At 43.5% G+C, this 22,391-nt stretch overlaps 1 protein-coding gene across 2 annotated transcripts in view; it reads right to left on the bottom strand.

Moving 5' to 3' along the window:
- Positions 1–3,549: 3,549 nt before the first annotated feature.
- The window catches only part of LOC124138070 (protein SFI1 homolog), a 47,231-nt gene continuing 28,389 nt past the window's right edge, over positions 3,550–22,391 (bottom strand). The window contains exons 16-30 of one of the 2 annotated variants that reach the window (XM_048393289.1): positions 22,023–22,115; positions 20,941–21,026; positions 19,963–20,038; positions 18,466–18,638; positions 17,629–17,731; positions 16,849–16,945; positions 15,141–15,301; positions 12,515–12,664; positions 11,801–11,977; positions 10,875–11,227; positions 10,633–10,734; positions 9,526–9,956; positions 7,727–8,132; positions 6,387–6,498; positions 3,550–3,916 (exon numbers count right to left, since the gene is read on the bottom strand). In XM_048393289.1, coding sequence (XP_048249246.1) covers positions 3,803–3,916; positions 6,387–6,498; positions 7,727–8,132; positions 9,526–9,956; positions 10,633–10,734; positions 10,875–11,227; positions 11,801–11,977; positions 12,515–12,664; positions 15,141–15,301; positions 16,849–16,945; positions 17,629–17,731; positions 18,466–18,638; positions 19,963–20,038; positions 20,941–21,026; positions 22,023–22,115 — 2,634 coding nt within the window. In that variant the 3' untranslated portion in view covers positions 3,550–3,802. Of the gene's footprint in view, positions 3,917–6,386; positions 6,499–7,726; positions 8,163–9,525; positions 9,957–10,632; positions 10,735–10,874; positions 11,228–11,800; positions 11,978–12,514; positions 12,665–15,140; positions 15,302–16,848; positions 16,946–17,628; positions 17,732–18,465; positions 18,639–19,962; positions 20,039–20,940; positions 21,027–22,022; positions 22,116–22,391 lie in introns of both variants that reach the window. The other variant, XM_048393288.1, reaches the window with a different exon arrangement.

Consider the following 22,391-nt stretch of genomic DNA (forward strand, 5'->3'; position numbering starts at 1 on the left):
CATTAGCCAATCAGAAAGCAGCTTTCTCGTGCTTTACGGCACTAATGTCTAATTGGCGACTACGCTTAGAAACATATTTTGACAAAGTCTCGATTAAAAAATTGAAACCTGAATAAAAGAACATTCTGGAATGGCAAATAGAAGGTCTAGCTTGTATGGATTCAGTCGTATTAAAGCCTGTAACTATTGTTCGGAATACCCGTGTTAAAGTTTTCGAGGCTACATGATTAGGAATCACATTCCGACTGTCACTTTATGATCTGGGAAGCAACGCTCTGATTGGTCGGATGAAAGGTCGCTCTGACATGACCCCTCATGGGATGTCCGCAGATCTTTGTTTAGCGGTAGTGAGAACTAAGATCTGATTAAATGAGATTGGGTTAAGCGTTGCGTGGATTGTTGCTCATGCAAACCATGTTTGCCAACCAGGACTCATTTACTTACAGGCCGCTATGAATATTGCTGGACACCAGTGGTAAACAATAATCACTATACACTTGCACTTCTGGTCAAACCCCAATGAAACCACTTGAAGATCCGGGGTAGAATAGGTCTTCAGTAACCAATGCTTGCCATAAAAGGCAACTATGCTTGTCGTAAGAGGCGACTTACGGGATCTGGTGGTCAGACTTGCTGACTTGGTTGAGGCATGTCATCATATTTCAATTGCGAAGATCGATGCTCATGATATCAATCACTGGATTGTCTGGTCCGGCCCGGCCCAATTATTTAAGGATCGCTGTCATATAGATGGAATATTGCTGAGTGTGACGTTAAACAACAAACAAACAAACAAACACTTGTTTTACTTTAAGAGACAGCTTCAATAAACGGGTTCTCAGTCTCCTAGAACTGTGACAGACCATCAGTGTGATAAGTGACTTTGTAACCTACAGCAGCATTAGTCACTGTGAAGAGTTGCTGAGTCAGCATCATAGGTTAAAAAAATCTCAGCTTCCCTGGGAATACAAACTTCAGGACATATGTACTCGAGTTTAACCATGTAGTAATAGGTATTTCTTCCACATTTAGCTGGCCTGTCATGATATTACTGAAATATTCTTTTTACAGGAGTGTTTAATTCCCCTCAATTCAACAGATTATCTCTGCAGAACTCTCTGGGTATATTTGTGTCGATACGCTACGATATCCTCTAAATACAACTTGTATTGGGTGGAAGTGCCTGTAGGCTAATGCACTGGCTTGTCACGTCCTCGAACCAGACTGGTTGCCCCACATAGGTACAATGTTGGTATCCACCCCTTCACGTATTATTCATCTTGATGTCATGTTGGATATTTCCTCATGTCCTAGACCCTATTGATCAGGTTGTCCACTGCACAAACTGGACGACTGTGAAGTTTTGTCAGTTTCAGTGTTAATCTTTGACCATTACTGTAAATGTTTTTTGGCATGTGTGTAGCATGAGTTATGTCCCTTGAAGGTGAGATTGTCTTGGAGATTCTCTGTCCCAAGATGTTATGTCCCATAATTTAGTGTATGACATCACACTATGGGACGGATTCTGTGTGTCAGCAGGTTTAAATTTCCTCTTTTCTCTTGATGTTTATTCAAATTATCACTCCAATCTTGAAGTCCTGTTTTTTAATGTCAGTCTGTAAATTGCAGTTTGAGACTGAGGTAGAAATTTACACTTATGACACATTGAACATTTTGTATGCATTCATGACTTTATGTATAACATAAACATAACGTCTTTTTCAAGCCATCATGATCAAACCTGCAGTTACTTCAGTGTGTTACCATGGTTACTCGTGGCAGCACACATCTCCCTAACCTAAGTGCGAGCCACCATACTTTGTCTACATCAAATGGAAAGTAAAGCTTCTGTTAATACATTAACTTGTGTTGTGTCTTTTGTCGATTTCTAATATTACGTTTTATTAGACATGGAGAATAAGTGACTGAGGTCCTTGATTATCCATTGTATTACACCTCCATAATGATGAATACATGCCTGGACCCTTTCCCTACCATCACCAGTAGCCTGAACTATCATTGTGATGTAGCCTGACACAAAACTGACCATAGCTACATAGCCCAATATAAAACCTTTCAGAGCGACATAACCTCATACAAAACCTATCAGAGCAACATAACCTCTTACAAAACCTACCATAGCGACATAACCTCTTACAAAACCTACCATAGCGACATAACCTCTTACAAAACCTACCATAGCAACATAACCTCTTACATAACCTACCATAGCGACATAACCTCTTACATAACCTACCATAGCGACATAACCTCTTACAAAACCTACCATAGTGACATAACCTCTTACAAAACTTACCATAGCGACGTAGCATGATATAAATACTACCATAGCAATGTAGCCTGAAACAAAACCTACCATAGTGATGTAGCCCTCTTACAAAACCTATCAGAGCGACATAGCCTCATACAAAACCTACCATAGCGACGTAGCATGATACAAATACTACCATTGCAACGTAGCCTGATACAAAACCTACCATAGCGACGTAGCCCATGACAAAACCTACCATAGCGACGTAGCCTGATACAAAACCTACCATAGCGACACAGCCCATTACAAAACTTACCATAGCGACGTAGCCTGATACAAAACCTACCATAGCGATGCACCTGATACAAAACCAACCACAGTAACATAGCTACACCAACCATAGCCACCACCAAAGTTACATTGATGTGAGAGAGAGATCCTGTGCTAAGATACCAGGAGCACAGATGGAGACCACATTTCCTGAAACATAGCTTGTGAATGGGTCGAGTGTATTCATCATTATACAATGGAGACATTATGAACTGGTTAATCAAGGATGGCAGATGGAAGGAGAGAGTGTAGCTGACTCTGCTTTGAGCAGTTTTTCAAGGATGTCATCGTGTATTGCCTTAGTCACGACAAGAAAGCAGTTTGATCTGGGATTCAGACTCACAATCTGTAGGTTCCTGCCAAGGGACATAACTCTACATATGAAGTTCAGACAACTGTCCAAGCTATGCCCAATGTTAGTGGATTGTTCATGTAACCGTGAGCAGGTGGAGTGAGTCCGTGGGTGACTTGGTGAACGCCACAGGTGGTAACATATTCCAGCTATACCATGGCACTCTGTAAATATTCACCAGAAAAACCAGTGACTTGGAGACCAAGTAATATATCACCTACATCAGCACATGACAGGAAATCAGCCAAGTCACTGAGCCGGAGACCCGTGACGATCCAGTGGAGAATAGGTCTTCAGCAACCCATTCTTGAAGGAAAAGGCAACTAACAGGATCAGGTGGTCAGGCTTGCTGGCTTGGTTGATGGATGTCATCATATTTCAGTTGTGTTGATCGATGCTCATGATGTCAATCACTGGACTGTCTGGTCCAGACTCGATTATTTACACACCGCCGTCATATCCTCTTTAGTTGTTCGGTACCACAAGCATAGGATTATGCAAACTTTGCTTCCAGAATCAACACATGGCAGCCACAAGTCTGGTTAGACAGGACTAACACCAAGTTTCTGAAAGGTATGTCCCACAAGATGTGACAGATGCTTGAAGTCGTATTTGACATGTTTATTAATGTACAAGTATCTACAGAGATATACAAGTACCTCCCTATGCAGTGATTACTCTACATGGAAGACCAAGTAACATACATTCTGGTTACTACTCTTATCAGTATGTTGTCAGTTCTACAAAATATAGGTATTATTGTACTTTTAGACATGATTCTTAAAGCTGTTCATCCAGAACTTTGCTGTCTTCAGCTGGTTCATGTCATGTTAGATATTCGGTGACAGCTATGAACTGTTGTCCAGCTGTTGCACCAGCTGCTTGGCTCTTCCCACCAGCTGTTGACACACCCCCTTCTGTCCCTCAACTGCCACCTTCAGCTCCTCCATCTCACATGACACCTGTAACATATGACATCACTTGACATCTGTAACACATGACACCTGCAACATTTGTAACACATGACATCACATGACTCCTGCAACATGACATTCACATGACACCTGTAACATATGACACCTGTAACAGATGACACCGGCAACACATGACATCAGATGACACCTGCAACACAACATTCACATGACACCTGCAACACATGACACCTGCAACAGGACATTCACATGACACCTGCAACAGGACATTCACATGACACCTGCAACACTTGCCATCACATGACACCTGCAACACCACATTCACATGACACCTGCAACACTTGCCATCACATGACACCTGCAACATGACATTCACATGACACCTGCAACACATGACACCTGCAACACATGCCATCACATGACATCTGCAACACATGCCATCACATGACACCTGCAACACGGCATTCACACGACACCTGTAACATGACATTCACATGACACCTGCTAGGGTTGCGACCGGGCACGAAAACTGTACTCGAGTACCCGGCAGACAATACCCGAACCGGACTCGAGTACCCGTAGTTCAATGTTGTCCCACTTGTTTGTAATGCTTTTGCGAAAAAAAGGTCATCAAACATCTATTGATCTATTCTAAGGTATAATGGGTTTTTTTAAATGCCTGCATGGCTTACCTAAAACCACAAGTGACGCAGAATATCAAAGTAAATGCTCTTGTGTTTAAAACTTAGATGCTTTTTCATGGAACTCGTCGAACTACCTGCGTAGCTGATACATATGCCACAGAGACGGCATTTGGTCTTTTTCTTTGTGTCATCAAGGTCAAAATACACCCAAACATTCGAACGTTTGTCTGCTTTGTCGTCCATTTTGAAGTGACTTACGAGTTATCTCCCCTGAACGGGTACTCGAGTCCTGAAAATTGGACTCGAGTCCTAGGCTACCCGACCCGTTATCGGGTACTTGAGTACCCGTCGCAACCCTAACACCTGCAGCATTATGAAGCCTGAAACAAATGACCAGAACACACAGTTGGGCCATCTTTTCAATACACTACAATCATCTCATCTAAGACCACCCAGTAGACTTGTCTCTTCAGTCCAAGTATAGTCCTCTAACACAACCTAGTAGACCAGTCTATTCATTTCAAGAATAGTGCTCTAAGACCACCCAGTGGAGCAAACTATTCATTCCTACTATGATACTAAGACCACCCAGTATAGCTGTCTATTCTGTCCAACAATAGTCCTCTAACACCATCCAGTACATCAGTCTATTTAGTTCATGTATAGTCATCTAAGAAGGCCTAGTACACCTGTCTATTCAGGCCAAGTACAGTCACCTAAGACCACCCAGAAGGCGTGTCTATTCAGTCCTAGCATAGTCATTTACTATACATCTAAGACTACCCAGTAGAGCCAAATATTCAGTCCTACTGTAACATCTCAGATCACCCAGTACAGCCAACTATTCAGTCCTACTTAACACATGAGACCATCCAGTAGAGCCAACTATTCAGTCCTACTACAACATCTGACACCACCCAGAAGAGCCAACTATTCAGTCTAACTATGACATCTAAGACCACCAAGTAGAGCCAACTATTCAGTCTTACTATGACATCTAAGACCACAAAGTAGAGCCAACTATTCAGTCTTACTATGACATCTAAGACCACCAAGTAGAGCCAACTATTCAGTCTTACTATGACATCTAAGACCACTCAGTAGAGCCAACTATTCAGTTTTACTATGACATCTAAGACCACCCAGTAGAGCCAACTATTCAGTCCTACTATGATATTTAAGACGACCCAGTAGAGCCAACTTGTTTGTTTGTTTGTTGTTTAACGCCGCACTCAGCAATATTCCAGCTATATGACGGCGGTCTGTAAATAATCGAGTCTGGACCCGACAATCCAGTGATTTATATCATGAGCATCGATCCACGCAATTGGGATCGATGACATGCATCAACCAAGTCAGCGAGCCTGACCACCCGATCCCGTTAGTCGCCTTTTACGACAAGCAGAGTCACCTTTTACGGCAAGCATGGGTTGCTGAAGACCCATTCTACCCCGGAATCTTCACGGGTCAGTAGAGCCAACTATTCAATCCTACTATAACATCTGAGAGCACCCAGTAGAGCCAACTATTCAGTCCTACTATAACATCTGAGAGCACCCAGTGGAGCCAACTATTCAGTCCTACTTAACACATGAGACTATCCAGTAGAGCCAACTATTCAGTCCTACTATAACACCTAAAACCACCCAGTAGAGCCAACTATTCAGTCCATGCATTCAGCATTAGAAATTGGCACTAGTCCTTTAGTCCTTGTCAAACGGCACAATAGTCAAGGTACCATAAGGACTAGTTAAAATTTGCCATTTTTAAGGGTTTTGCTACAAATTTTATCAAAAGCGAAAGTAGACTTAAAACTTTAGTTTCTATCACTGGCATCACAGGGAAAGGTGTCTTACATCCTGTAGTTCATGTTTGGCGTTGACCACATCCTCATCAGCTTCGCCTCCAGCCTCTTGCAGCTGGTCCTTCAACCAGCCAGCCAGCTGCCGCTGTTGCTTTGTCAGCCTCCTATAAAACAACAAGGCGGAGATATAAAACAACACAGTGTACATGGAAACACTTTGTTTGTCTGTTGTTTAACGCTGCACTCAACAATATTCCAACTATGATGGCTGTCAGTAGATAATTGAGTCTTGACAAGACAATCCTGTCATTGACATCATAAACATCGATCTAGCTATTGGGATACAATGACATGCAGCAACCAAGTCAGCAAGCCGTCAGGCCCGTTTGTGGCCTCTATCAACAAGTATGGGTTGCTGAAGACCTAGCCTAACCTGGGTCTTCACAGGTGTAAACAGTAACAATGCAAGGTGAGGTGAGGTGAAATTGGGTTTAACGTCGCGTCCAAAATTATTGCACTTATATAGCGACGTGGATGTACGTGTATGTGTTTGTTCGGCTGCTTGTACTAGTCAGGACTGATGCTGATTTATAGTGCTAGCTCCCTGAGATACCATGCCACAGTTTAACATGAATACCCTACTCAGACACAGTATACTGACCAGTCCTTGTCTTAGCCCCTTAATGCCGAGCGCCAGACAGGGTAACAACAAGTACCATCTTTTAACGTCTTTTGGTATGACACGGCCGGGGATTGAACCCCGGACCTTCCGCTCTCTGGGCGGACGCTCTTCCACTGGACCACAATGCAAGGAGAAGCTCAGGAAGTATGACTAAGTGAATGTTGCTTTATGCAGCAATCAGCAACATTGGGTATGATGACACACAATCAGTCATACACACATTGTGACCATACCGTCTTCATTTCAGTATGCATTTTATGTATATTAGATCAAAATTGTCTTCCAATCACTTCACATACGATTTCACGGAAATGAATGTAAACAATATTGAATGAAATTTTTAATAAAATTAATAAAATAGATTACAAACTTAAGTCCAGAAATTCAATGAACATTTTTTATAACCAGACAGTGTAATTACATGATTAGTTTGCGTACTTCAGTACAGATTTGTTGACATGGTATTTCTGGTGTTACGTGCTCACAGTAATGTCTTTGTGTTGGGGGAAAAACATCAAAACTCTTCAACCCTGTGTACAAGATGACCGACCATGAAAGACCCCTAATTCTAGGTACCAAAAATCTTATACACAGCAATATACAGTACTCTTTGCAGTTACTTCATATTATCATGTAGTAACTATACTGGAAAAGGGTCTCTAGCTCTACATTTGGAACAGAAAATCACATGGTATATTTTAATAACCAACCTTAGCCTCTTCTTCATCTCATCAAAAGATTTCAACCGATCACGGATCTGAACAATTTCCTCTGCTGGAGACAGGTTGACCTTGACCTCTGACTGCTTTAGGTCCATGACAGTGGAGAGGTCAAGGTACATGTTGGTCCCCTTGTGTCTGTCTACGTTCCTGGCGCTGGGAGGGTGTGTGTCCGACGATGTGTCCAGGTGATACCTGTTCTGGGAGGAGTCAAACGACACTCTGTCCCCATTCCTGGCTGGGAACTCCTCCGGTCTGTCCGACTTCTTGATGAAATCATCTGGGGTGAGGAGCATGGGTTTCCCGGGAGTCAGGTCGTCAAGGTTACCGCTGATGATGTTTCTCTCCGGCCTCCATGACTGATCTGTGTGGTGCTCATGGCGCCTGCCGGCCTCACCTTTTGGGGAGGAGTATAGGAGAGGGTTACCTGTCAGGCAAAGATTGCTACCATCAAATCATAGTGAGTGTTGATTTTAGCCTGCTTTGAACACCTTTTTAGTTATGCAACAGCTTGTCAGCTTCATGTGGGAGTGAGTGAGTTGTGTTTAACACCACTTTTAACAGTATTCCAGTTCTATCGCGGCATGTCAGCTTAATGTGGGAGGAAAGCCCGAAGTGATGCAGGTTTCAGACGTTTACCACCTCGGTGAAACCCACGAGCACGGGTATGGTGCAGAGAAACCCAGAAACCAGGATTCGAACCCACGATCATAGGTTTCTGGCGTGCCCAAAGGACACAACTCTGCACAGTGAACTGTGGCACCTTAGACGACTTGGCCACCCGTGCCCCTGCTTCATGTGGGAGTCATGATTAAAACTGGATCAGAATTCTGTGAGCACTTTTCAGAGTTATCACTGTTGGGATCATACATACAAAATTTCATCCCTATCAGCAATGCGGTTTCAGTGATTTTAAGTGAGCTAAACATGACAGATTATTAAAGAGTACATAAACAGTGTTCTTGTTTACTAGTAATTACCAGTTTTTTACCAGTAAATTAGGCATGGACCAGTAATTCATGTAACTGTCAGTCTCTGTGGACTGGGAAATAAAGTACCTTATAAATCTTTGTTGTTGAACAAAAACATCAGCGATAATCAATAAAGCATATTTTCGAAAGATGTCAGCTTGTCTTTTATCATCAGGCCTTCGTGTTCTCTATTTTTAGTACAAGGAATTGACATTTCGCTTTGCTTTGAGGGTAAATATCAATATGCAATGACTTAGTCTCGAACCACAGTGAAACATTGTAAACGTAAAGGGAGAAAACTGTGACTATGTGAATGACATGAAGATCTAACTCAGCTCCTTTAGAGATGACGCCATTGGATTTGTCAGCCAAGAACGTACACTGCATTGAGCATGATGTTGAAAGAAATAAAACCAGAAATTTTCATATGTTTTTTTATTTGTTCAAAGTTGGGACTGACAAAAATTGAGGGGGACTGGTAATTTTTAGAGTTGCCAGTCCACTTTGGCTGGCAGTTTCAAAAGTCATTGGGAACACTGCATACCTGCTGCTTCTGGTATGGGACCAGTGTGGTGTGGGACCAGTGTGGTGTGGGACCAGTGTGGGATGGGACCAGTTTGGTATGGGATCAGTGTGGTATGGGACCGGTGTGGTGTGGGACCAGTGTGGTATGGGACCAGTGTGGTGTGGGACCAGTGTGGTATGGGACCAGTGTGGGATGGGACCAGTGTGGGATGGGACCAGTGTGGTATGGGACCAGTGTGGGATGGGACCAGTGTGGTGTGGGACCAGTGTGGGATGAGACAGTGGTTGACCTACCTGATGGCTGTGATCTCTGTGTGCTACAAGTGGGAGACACAAAGTTGGCAGGGGGAGCAAAGTCTGTGTCTGAGGTGCTGGAGAGATGAAGGTTGTGGACTGGGCCCTGATCATGCGGCCCCACCCTGGGGCTGTGTCCTGGGCCCTGACCCTGGTGGCCTACCCTGGGGCTGTGTCCTGGGCCCTGATCATGCGGCCCCACCCTCGGGCTGTGTCCTGGGCCCTGACCCTGGTGCTCCACCCTGGGGCTGTGTGAGTGTCGACTGGGGAAGGACACCTCGTCCTGGGCCAGCATCAGTGTGGCGTGTGGTTGGGATGTGGGTACTGTAGGACCAGGCACAGTTGAGGCATGAGGGGTCAGTTGCTGGGCTGCGTGGAGGTGAGGAGGTGGTGATGCAGCAGGTGGTTCTCTCAGCTCAACCACATCAGACCTGGACAAAGATGTACATGTAATCATCATACAAAGCAGGATGACACATCTAAAAACATATTGATCAATCTTTTATAAACATTTAAAAAAAAAAAATCATGTAATTTTTCTCAACATACCAGGTACCTTTGCACAAGAAATCTTAACCCTATGATTGTCATAAGCCCATGTTAAAGTATGGGAGTTAGACACTAAGATCCCCATGCATAACTTGGCCCAGCATATTTTGGACTGCATGAGTGCTGTTTACGCTAGAGGTCAGCCATATCATGACCTGTAATCAAATAAAGGGTCAATTTAACTTCTGGCCCATGGCCCATGACCAGCAAAAATTACAAAGGGTTTGCTGAAATGTAAAGTAGATGACCTGCCTGGATAGTCAAAATTTCACCCCTTCTCCGTGTATTATTTAATTTTTTGAATTGGATCATCATAGAAGAATGACAACTGACCACCATTTTGTAAATCTCAATGAAATGAGGCAAATGGGAACCAAAATTTAGTCACAGAGTGCAGGAAAAAACGTTTTAGGGGTGAGGAGTTCTTAAATCTTTAGAGCCTTTTAGTTGTAGGCCAGCTAGTTTCTAGAAGGGCCAGTAACTTTCAAAAGGAGCAAGCCCTGCTAGCAACACACAAATCTGTTGTTAAATATACCCCTGTGTCGGAACAATACTCACGTCTCATACACTGAAGCATACAGCCCTGCTCGCTTCAGGGACTCAATGAGGAATGCAGGTTGCCTTGGCCGCGCTCTCTCCCTCCGAGACGAAGGTGCAGGCCTGCACAGCAACACATGCATAAGAAGATGAAGACTTGACCGCAACACTATTCAGTCTGATTTTGAACATTTTCAATAATGTGTTATATCATTTATCTTTTTAATGTAATGTCTCATTGAAATTGTTGTAGTTTTACATACCCGTCACCTTGTCCTATCTCCGGTCTGTGGTGAGGTCTACATGGCGACATGGTCTGTGTCAGGTTTGGTAAGGGGGCACCTGCTCTCTGTACCGGAAGGGGAGGGTGGGGCACTGAGGCCTCTGGGGCGTGGGGATTAGGCTGGAAGGGTAAGGAATGGAAGTCGGAAAGGTGTTGTGGGAAGCTGGTCTGTTGAGAGGAATGCTGGACGTGGGGCTGAGAAGAGGGGTGGGGCTGAGAGGAGGGGCGAGGTCGAGGGGGCAGGGGACCACCCCTCACTTCCCGCCTACGAGCTGTCATGTATTTCCAGTGTAATGCACACTTCTGCACAACTTGGAAGGTGTCAAATACACTCTGAAAGAAGGAATATTCCAATTACAATAAGAAGGCAATTTTTTGATAATTTTATAAAAAACAAACAGTTTTATCCATAATATTACTGTCATGATCATACAACTTCTATATGTCTATAAGGTGATAAAAAATAATAGTCTTGGTTCTCAGGCACTGCCTACATCATCATAAAGTTCATTACATGTTTCGGTTTTGTTTCCATTTTCAATTTTTTTTATGCATTGTGTTTAAGTATAAGGATTTTTTGATTTTTTTTTAATGGAAATGAAAACAAAACGTGCAGCAGACTTTATGATAATGCGGGTGGTGCCTGAGAACCAAGACTATTATTTTTTTTAGCCTAAAGACTCTCATATATATTTACTGTGAGTCTGTGACACAAAAACAACGAATACCGTATTCAACGTAATCAGCTCTAATAAGCGTCCACGGCAATATTTGCTTATATATTGAATAGCTAGTTAACAATCACAATTAGCACCCCTTCCAATTGATCAATGTACACAAGACTTATTGTCTTGTACGTAAGTACTGACAAGGAAACTATGCTGCATGTATGTGAGCTGAACCTACCTTGGCTTGTTGTTGTGCTGCAAACTTGGCTCTCATGTCCGCCAGGTCATTCGAGACCCGCAGCCACTGGGCAGCACCGTCACGTAGTAGACGGAGTCGTCTCCCCTCCAGAGCTACCACAACCCTCTGCTTCTTTCTTTGTCTCTCCTGACTGTACACGTACCACGCCACCACAGACTGCAGATAGGAAGTCATGGCTATAGAAGTGTAAAACTGTTTGTTTGTTGTTTAATGACGAACTCGGCAATTTTTCAGCTACATGACAGTGTAAATAAATAATCAATTCTGGACCCAACATTCGATACTGTGAGTAACAATCCACACCTTGGAGGCATGATGACACACCAACAACGTCACCGAGCATGTATGACCACTAATCAAATTTGTAACCTCTAACAACCAGCGTCGGATGCTTGGGACCAATTCAAACCCAGAAACTCCCAGGGTTGTAATAGTAGGTGAGGTGAAATGGGGTTTAATGTCACGTCCAAGATTATTGCACTTATATAGCCATGTGCATATTTGGCTGCTTGTACTAGCCTGGACTGATGCCAATTAAGAGTGATACCATGTCGCAGTTTAGCCCCTTAATGCTGAGCGACAGACAGGGCAACAGCAAGTACCATCTTTTAACATCTTTTGATATGACAGCTATTATTACATGAGAGAACGGACTGTTGACGTATGCATGCACTTGTACAGTCATCCACTCACCTTCTTGAGAAGCACAAGGCTCCAGTGCCACAGAGCAAGGCCTGTTTTCTGTTTCATCTCCCCCGACTCGGCCATCCTCTCCTTCCACATCAGAAACGACTTGGCCGTCAGACGGACATTCAGGAACCAGGTACTCTGTCTCCGGAGAAGCTGAGGAGAGGAGCAGGGAGACTGACCACATGCCTGGACATCAACTCACTCACTCACACTGACCACATGCCTGGACATCAACTCACTCACTCACACTGACCACATGCCTGGACATCAACTCACTCACTCACTCACTCACTCACACTGACTACATGCCTGGACACTCACTCACACTGACCAGATGCCTGGACATCAACTCACTCACTCACTCACTCACACTGACCACATGCCTCGACACTCACTCACTAACTCACACTGACCACATGCCTGGACATCAACTCACTCACTCACACTGACCACATGCCTGGACATCAACTTACTCACTCACACTGACTACATGCCTGGACATCAACTCACTCACTCACTCACACTGACCACATGCCTGGACATAAACTCACTCACTCACACTGACTACATGCCTGGACATCAACTCACTCACTCACTCACTCACTCACACTGACCAGATGCCTTGACATCAACTCACTCACTCACTCACACTGACCACATGCCTGGACATCAACTCACTCACTCACTCATTCACACTGACTACATGCCTTGACATCAACTCACTCACTCACTCACTCACTCACACTGACCAGATGCCTTGACATCAACTCACTCACTCACTCACACTGACCACATGCCTGGACATCAACTCACTCACTCACTCATTCACACTGACTACATGCCTGGACATCAACTCACTCACTCACTCACACTGACCACATGCCTGGACATCAACTCACTCACTCACTCATTCACACTGACTACATGCCTGGACATCACTCACTCACTCACTCACTCTGACCACATGCCTCGACACTCACTCACTAACTCACACTGACCACATGCCTGGACATCAACTCACTCACTCACACTGACCACATGCCTGGACATCAACTCACTCACTCACACTGACCACATGCCTGGACATCAACTTACTCACTCACACTGACTACATGCCTGGACATCAACTCACTCACTCACTCACACTGACCACATGCCTGGACATAAACTCACTCACTCACACCGACTACATGCCTGGACATCAACTCACTCACTCACTCACTCATTCACACTGACTACATGCCTGGACATCAACTCACTCACTCACTCATTCACACTGACTACATGCCTGGACATCAACTTACTACTCACTCACACTGACTACATGCCTGGACATCAACTCACTCACTCACACCGACCACATGCCTAGACATCAACTCACTCACTCACACTGACTACATGCCTGGACATCAACTCACTCACTAACTCATTCACACTGACTACATGCCTGGACATCAACTCACTCACTCACACTGACTACATGCCTGGACATCAACTCACTCACTAACTCATTCACAATGACTACATGCCTGGACATCAACTTACTACTCACTCACACTGACTACATGCCTGGACATCAACTCACTCACTCACACCGACCACATGCCTGGACATCAACTCACTCACTCACACTGACTACATGCCTGGACATCAACTCACTCACTCACACTGACCATATGCCTGGACATCAACTCACTCACTCACTCACTCACACTGACCACATGCCTGGACATCAACTCACTCACTCACTCACACTGACCAGATGCTTTGACATCAACTCACTCACTCACTCACACTGACCACATGCCTGGACATCAACTCACTCACTCACTTACGCTGACCACATGCCTGGACATCAACTTACTACTCACTCTAACACTGACCACATGCCTGGACATCAACTCACTCAACTCACTCACACTGACTACATGCCTGGACATCAACTCACTCACTCACTCACGCTGACCACATGCCTGGACATCAACTCACTCAACTCACTCACACTGACCACATGCCTGGACATCAACTCACTCACAACTTCAATACATTGCATTGCCTTCATTAGTCATCAATATATCTTTGAACATAATTAATAATTTCACAGGACACAAAGTGTGTGTAGATGAAACTGTAATTTTATGAGTAAAACACAGAGTCCTGCTCTCTGTGCCGGAACCCAGGATTGAACCGGGGGCTTTTAGACCTGCAGTCTAGTGCTCTCCAAACTTAGCTATTCCAGACGATCAATATCACATCTACTACTTCTTTAGAAGTGACATTACACATGTACTGCAATTTATCAGAATGAAGTTACAGCCACATCAACTGGCAATGATCAATCACCACCTCACACAATTTCACTCAACTTTCACTCACACACACACAGACATGCAGACAGATAGACACACACACACACACACACACACACACAGACAGACAGACAGACACACACACACACACACACACACACACACATGCAGACAGATAGACACACAGATGCAGACCTCAAACACACACAGATAGACTCACTCACACACACAACACGCACATACACACACGCACGCACGCACACACACACACACTCGCAGATAAATACACATAGACTCACAAGGACACACCGACTACTCACAGTTTTCCTGATGTTCAGTTTGGTGTAATCCCTCCACTGCAAGACAGCTGCTCTCATGACAACATGTTGGTGATGTTCCACAGCTTGCTGCCACCGGAGTCGTCCAATAACAGCCGCATCTCTGGCGTCACACCATTGCTGCAGGTACCGCCGCAGCTTACCTAATACACACCAAGATAAACGCTGATGGGGGATACAAAACAACGGAACCGCTATAAATATAGGATACCTTGGAAAAACTACCCATTATTGTTCCTATAAAAAGAAAATCACAGAATCATCCCCACTAACCGAGTTCACATGCCCCATGGAGACTATTTTTCAGCTACTGCTATTTCAAAGATGTTTGCATGTCTGTATTCACAGAAGATACTAAGATATAGTATATCAATGAAATATGTTGAACGTTTTTCAAGTTATGGCACGGAAACGAACCCTACCCAAGTTTGAAACAAAGTCGAATTTGTTTCCATGGAAATGTAAAAAATACAATTTGGAAAAATACAAAATAGCAAAAGGCATTAGTTAAGCTGACAAGTAAGGCATATGCCAAGTTCCGTAGAAAGACATTGAATGTTTGTCAAGTTATGGCTCGGAATAGGATGGGAATGCCGACGCCCACACCAACGCAAACAGGAACCGAGCCAAAAGCTCCCCTTCGGGTGGGGAGACATAATTATCAAGGCAAAGAATAGTGAAATTCAACTGAAGTAGGTGATGTAGTCTGTGTACATTGAAATAAGGGTGTCACTTGGTGCTTGGTGCACTCATTAACTACCGCCCCAAATTCAAACTCCAGCTGGGAGGTATATATATGGAAATCAATGACAGAGTTAACAGTAAAAAAAATTCAACCATTTATATCTCAGAAAACATCCTAATGTCTATATGTTAATGTTTTAGCAAAACACATACTTTCACTTTCACATGCTGCCCTCAATTTCTAATGTGCTCCAACATTCTGTTGATGATGCTACACAATTCCATGATGTCATGCATGCGGTGACAATACAGTGACATTAAAGTTACATTACATTACATTACATTACATTACATACACAAGCACACAGACCAACAGACACATGCATGCACGCACCCACGCACTTGCCGACTACGCATAGCGCTATATATAGCACTAAATTTCCAGCTCACGCTGCTTAAAAGCGCTGTCCTACACATTACACTCGACCCGGGGTAGAATAGGTCTTCAGCAACCCATGCTTGTCGTAAAAGGAGACTGACGGGATCGGGTGGTCAGGCTCGCTGACTTGGTTGATGCATGTCATCAATCCCAATTGCGTGGATCAATGTTCATGATGTAAATCACTGGATTGTTTGGTCCAGACTCGATTATTTACAGACCGCCGTCATATAGCTGGAATATTGCTGTGTGCGGCGTAAAACGACAAACCAAACCAAACACATTACACTCATTCACTTCACCATAAGCAGTATGTGACTTGTCCTTAAATGGGAACTTATTCACATACTCACATATCCTACATTGATTATCGTGCGTGAGTATGGTTTTACGCCGCTTTTAGCAATATTCCAGCAATATCACGGCGGGACACCAGAAATGGGCTTCACACATTGTACCCATGTTGGGAGTCTAACCCGGGTCTTCGGCGTGACGAGCGAACGCTTTAACCACTAGGCTACCCGACCGCCCCCTACATTGACTATCAGTACAATCCACACTTCTCACTTTTATTAAGTTCTGTCCTGGCGTCTTCCTCCAGGTGCCTAGCCTCGGACTTCTTGTATGCGTGGATGGCAGCAAACCTGTGCCATGTCCTCAATACCTGGAACAAACAACTACCCAGTATAACATGTCTGACATGTCGGAACGATGAAGCCTAAACTGAAGAAATGTCAAATCAAATTACAAAGTAAAAAAAAAAATTTCATTTTCTCCCACAGTCTGTTATCAAAAATTAATAAAAGACTCCCAATTTAGTAAGCAAAGAAGCATCTCTTGCCAGGAAAGATTTAACAACAAATTCGTATGTAGCCAGCAGGGCTTCCTCCTTTCAAAAGTTACTGGTCCTTCTCGAAACTAACGCGTACTACTAAATGGTGGACGCCACTAAGTGGCCAAACCTGAGGTTGTTTAGCCACCTTGCAGGGCTCTGAAAAGTTTAGAACTCTTCACCCTGTAAACGTTTTCTCCTGCACTCTGAGATTAAATCTTGGCTTCCATTTGCCTCATTTCATGGAGATTAATGAACAAATGAAAAAAATATTGTACACAACATTACAAAATGGTGGGTGGTTGTCATTCTACAGAGATGATCAAATGAAAAAAATGAAACTAACACGGAGAAGGGATGAAACTCTGACTAGCCAGACGGGCCATCTACTTCACATTTCAGACAGCCCTTTGTAATTTTAACTGACCACGGGTCAACGGACCAACAGTTAAATCTCCCCCTGCCCTTGAGCATGTTCCAGACATCCTTCCTCCACAATGACTCCTGTAGCTCACCTTCACCAGCAGGTATCTGTTGTGATGGACACTGGCCTGGCTCTCACGATGTCTCTCTGCCACTTGGAGTCGTGCATTCTCTCCCCACAGACAAAAAGCCCACCTGAACACAAATATTGAAGTACATTCTTTGTTTATGAGGCAGGGGACACCAGAAATGGGCTTCACACATTGTACCCATGTGGGGAATCGAACACTGGTCTTTGGCTCGACAAGCGAATGCTTTAACTACAAGGCTACCCGACTGCCCACAACGTTTGTAAGTGTCGACAATCGCTTAAGAAAAGTGTTTAATTAATTTCACATGTCAAAGTATCAACTGTTCCACTATCTATTAATTCTACACAGTAATAAACAATGAAGGAACAACAAATTAAGATTGTCAAAGCCTCAATTCATGATAAATATGACAAAAGTCTGTCTATATTTACTTGTGAAAAATGAATACCGTATTGGACGTAATATGCGCCCCGCTCTAATAAGTGCCCATGGCAATATTTGCTAATATATTGGCTAGTGAACAATCCCAATTAGCACTTATTTATTCGTGTATAATACGCAGTCATGTGTTATTTGCACCCTAAATTATGGGCTATTAAATTCTGGAAAAATATATCTATATAAACATTTCAGGCTGTCAGCATAAACCACCAAATTTATGATCCTTCAAAACTGGATTTTCAATAGTCAGTTAACTCCCTCACCTCGGGGAAGAAGTTATTTGATGATTGAACAGTTAGAACAGACTGATAAGAATATTACAGGAAACATTCCAGCCAATCGCCAACAGTATTTGTGATTCCTGCTCATCAACCCAGTAGAAACTCTCAAACTGACCTCAGATGTTCGCCACATTTGTGTTGATACCGTTCATCAGCTATGACCTTGACCTTCTTTGCCTTGTCAACGTATGACCTCCATTGTGTAATGGTCGTCTTATACAGTTTTATCTTGAGGTGAGAGAAAGCCCTCAACTTGAGATGATGTTTTTCCTTTCGATGCCCATTGTACTAAAATATAAACAAAACAAATAATCAATGCTTCTTGTCAATCTTCAATCAACAGAAACAACTCTTCTTGAACGAATTGGAAAGAATGTTGTAATTCGCTTGTATAGAGCGTAATACACATGCAAGTCTTGAAAATATGACATTCGTCACGAACTAAATCAGAAAATTGCTCAGCGCCATGTGAGCCTTGAGCTTGGATGTCTCAATTATAGAAAGTACAAACAGTGCTACGCACCAGACAGTGCTGAGTCATTGTCAGGACAGGTTCTAGGTGAGGTGAAATGGGGTTTAACGTCGCGTCCAAGATTATTGCACTTATATAGCGACGTGCATGCACGTGTATGTGTGTGTGTGTGTGTGTGTGCTGCTTGTACTAGTCTGGACTGATGCCGATTTAAAGTGCTAGCAAACTGAGATACCATGCCGCAGTTTAACATGAATACCCCATTCAGACACAGTATACCGACTCCGAGCCGACCAGTCCTTGTTTTAGCCCCTTAATGCCGAGCGCCAGACAGGGAAACAACAAGTACCATCTTTTAACGTCTTTTGGTATGATGCGGCCGGGGATCAAACCCCGGACCTTCCGCTCTCCGGGCGGATGCTCTACCTCTAGACCAAGGAGGCGGTAGGACAGGTTCTAGAAGACTATATGCATACAAATACTTGTATGTACCCATTTGTAGGTTTTATGCAAAGTGTGTGTGCACAGGTTTCTATACATCCATAAACGCAAATTAATATTGAAGTCCACTTTTGTAAATAAATATGTCAACAATAATAACTTCATAGACTGCTTTCTAAATCATTGGGGGCGGTCGGGTAGCCTTGTGGTTAAAGCGTTCGCTCGTCACGCCGAAGCCGGGTTCGATTCCCGACATGGGTACAATGTGTGAAGCCCATTTCTGGTGTCCCCCGCCGTGATATTGCTGGAATATTGCTAAAAGCGGCGTAAAACCATACTCACTCACTCACTCTAAATCATTAACATAAAAAACTGTAGACAGCTATACAAAATCAGTGACATCAATAATCACAAAAATACAACACAAGCCACACCCACTCTGTTATCAGCCAATCAGGAAACAGTAGTCTGCTAGAGGTCATGGCCAATTTTTTATAAAACATAAATGCAAACATAATTACTTGGTTAGCCAATCAAATGCCATGGAATTACTTGAAATTTATTTATACACTTTTAACAAAACAGGTACCCCAAATTTCCAAATTTGTACCTCAATAACCAAATTTTGTGTTTTGCATAAGCACATCAGACTGACAGAATGTCACAGCCCTAACACCAGTGACTGAAGATCCAACTCACAGATTTCCACTTGGTGAAGCCCTTCCTGATTACAGCCAGATAATCGTGTCTCATGGCCTTCACCACATTCAGCTCACTGCAACAACAGGATGAAATAAGGTGAGTGCAGGGTTGACACAGACTGTCATCAACACTCTGGAAGGTTCCAGACAAAGTATCCTATCACTGTAGCTCACCTGGATATGTAGAGACTTAAAAACAGTTGCTGTCATCATTGATGTTCAAAACTTTCATATGTGGCTCAGATCGTCAACATACCTCTTCCATGCCCTGAGATGTGTCATATCTCACCTGTGTTTCAGGTCATCTATATGCCTCTTCCATGCCCTGAGATGTGCCATATCTCACCTGTGTTTCAGGTCATCTCTTTGCCTCTACAATGCCCTGAGATGTGTCATATCTCACCTGTGTTTCAGGTCATCTATACACCAATTCCATGCCCTGAGTAGTGTGGCATATCTCACCTGTGTTTCAGGTCATCTATATGCCTCTTCCATGCCCTGAGATGTGTCCTATCTCAACCGTGTTTCAGGTCATCTATACACCAATTCCATGCCCTGAGATGTGTCATATCTCACCCTTATTCAGGTCATCTATATGCCTCTTCCATGCCCTGAGATGTGTCATATCTCACCTGTGTTTCAGGTCATCTATACACCAATTCCATGCCCTGAGATGTGTCATATCTCACCTGTGTTTCGGGTCATCTATACACCAATTCCATGCCCTGAGATGTGTCATATCTCACCTGTGTTTCAGGTCATCTATACACTAATTCCATGCCCTGAGTAGTGTGGTATATCTCACCTGTGTTTCAGGTCATCTATATGCCTCTTCCATGCCCTGTGATATGTCATATCTCACCTGTGTTTCAGGTCATCTATATGCCTCTTCCATGCCCTGAGATGTGTCATATCTCACCTGTGTTTCAGGTCATCTATATACCTCTTCCATGCCCTGAGATGTGTCATATCTCACCTGTGTTTCAGGTCATCTATATGCCTCTTCCATGCCCTGAGATGCCGAACACAGAGTGAGACACAGTAGTGCTCCCCGGCCAGCTCCTGTAGGATAGAGGCAGTTGTAAGTACATGTTAAAACTTCTCTATTCTCTTTCATCACTTCTTTTCTTTACATGACATCATCATTGGTGAGTGAGTGAGTGAGTGAGTGAGTGAGTTTGATTTTACGCCGCTTTAAGCAATATTCCAGCAATATCACGGCGGGGGACACCAGAAATGGGCTTCACACATTGTACCCATGTCGGGAATCAAACCCGGGTCTTCAACGAGACGAGCGAGCGCTTTAACCACTAGGCTACCCGACTGCCCCGACATCATCATGGAATCACGAAGCAATATACATGTAACATGTATCATTGAACCATCCTTCAAATCCACGATCATAGGCTACAGGCACACTGAAGAGATACAACTCGGTAAGCAATTTGCATCACCTTAAATGACAGGGCCACCCATGCCTCTGTTAACACCCCGAAACAATGGACTGTGTTCAGGAGACACCCCGCTGTGGGAACTGGGTTAGATTTAACAACAAATTTGTATGTAGCCAGCAGGGCTTGCTCCATTTTTACTGGCCCTTCTCCAAATTAACTGGCCTACAACTAAATGGGGGAGGCCAGTGAAGTGGCCTACCTGAGGTCGCATAGCCAACTAGCAGGTCTCTAAAACACCTTTTCCTGCGCTCAATCATTTAAAATCATTTCAAAGTTTAAATCATGGCTTCCATTTGCCTCATTACATGATAATTTATAAGCAAATAAAGACGTTGTGCACAACATTCCAAAATGGCGTCCGGTTGTCATTTTATCAAGATGATCGACACATATCTTTCTTCGAGTTAACCATTCACACGACCTCATCCCCCTAAATATTTTCTCATCAGCAGTGTCCAATTAAAAAAATTAAACATACACGGAGATGGGTGAAATTTTGACTAGCCAGACAGGCCATCTACTTTATGTTTCAGCAAGCCCTTTATAATTTTAACTGGCCATGGGCCAATGGGCAAGCAGTTAAATCGACCCCTGGGAAACTCACTGTTTTCTTATTCTCCTCCAGTCTGTCCACTGTACGAGCTCGCCACACGCGGAAAAACCTGTGTGCTGTGTTGTCCTCATCATGAAGAATTGCCTAGGAGTGAAATACACATCACTGTCACAAATGGAGACTTAAACTGTAAATATTTATCCAGGATTATCTCCCATTGTCTGTGATCATACAAAAATATGAGTAAGTGTGATTTTTGTTTAACCCTGCAGTCATTCCCAAGAATACCTTGGGCATGTGTAATATAATTCAGAATAAATCTCTAGGCGTCAAAGAAGTAATGCCTGGTAATAAATTTGTTATACACCCAAAGGGGATGAAAATGTACTCAGTACCCGAAGCATATAGTGTCATGTCTAC

Source organism: Haliotis rufescens, unplaced genomic scaffold (genome assembly GCF_023055435.1).
Source record: "Haliotis rufescens isolate VD_foot unplaced genomic scaffold, xgHalRufe1.0.p SCAF_12, whole genome shotgun sequence".
In the NCBI taxonomy this organism is placed as follows: domain Eukaryota; kingdom Metazoa; phylum Mollusca; class Gastropoda; order Lepetellida; family Haliotidae; genus Haliotis; species Haliotis rufescens.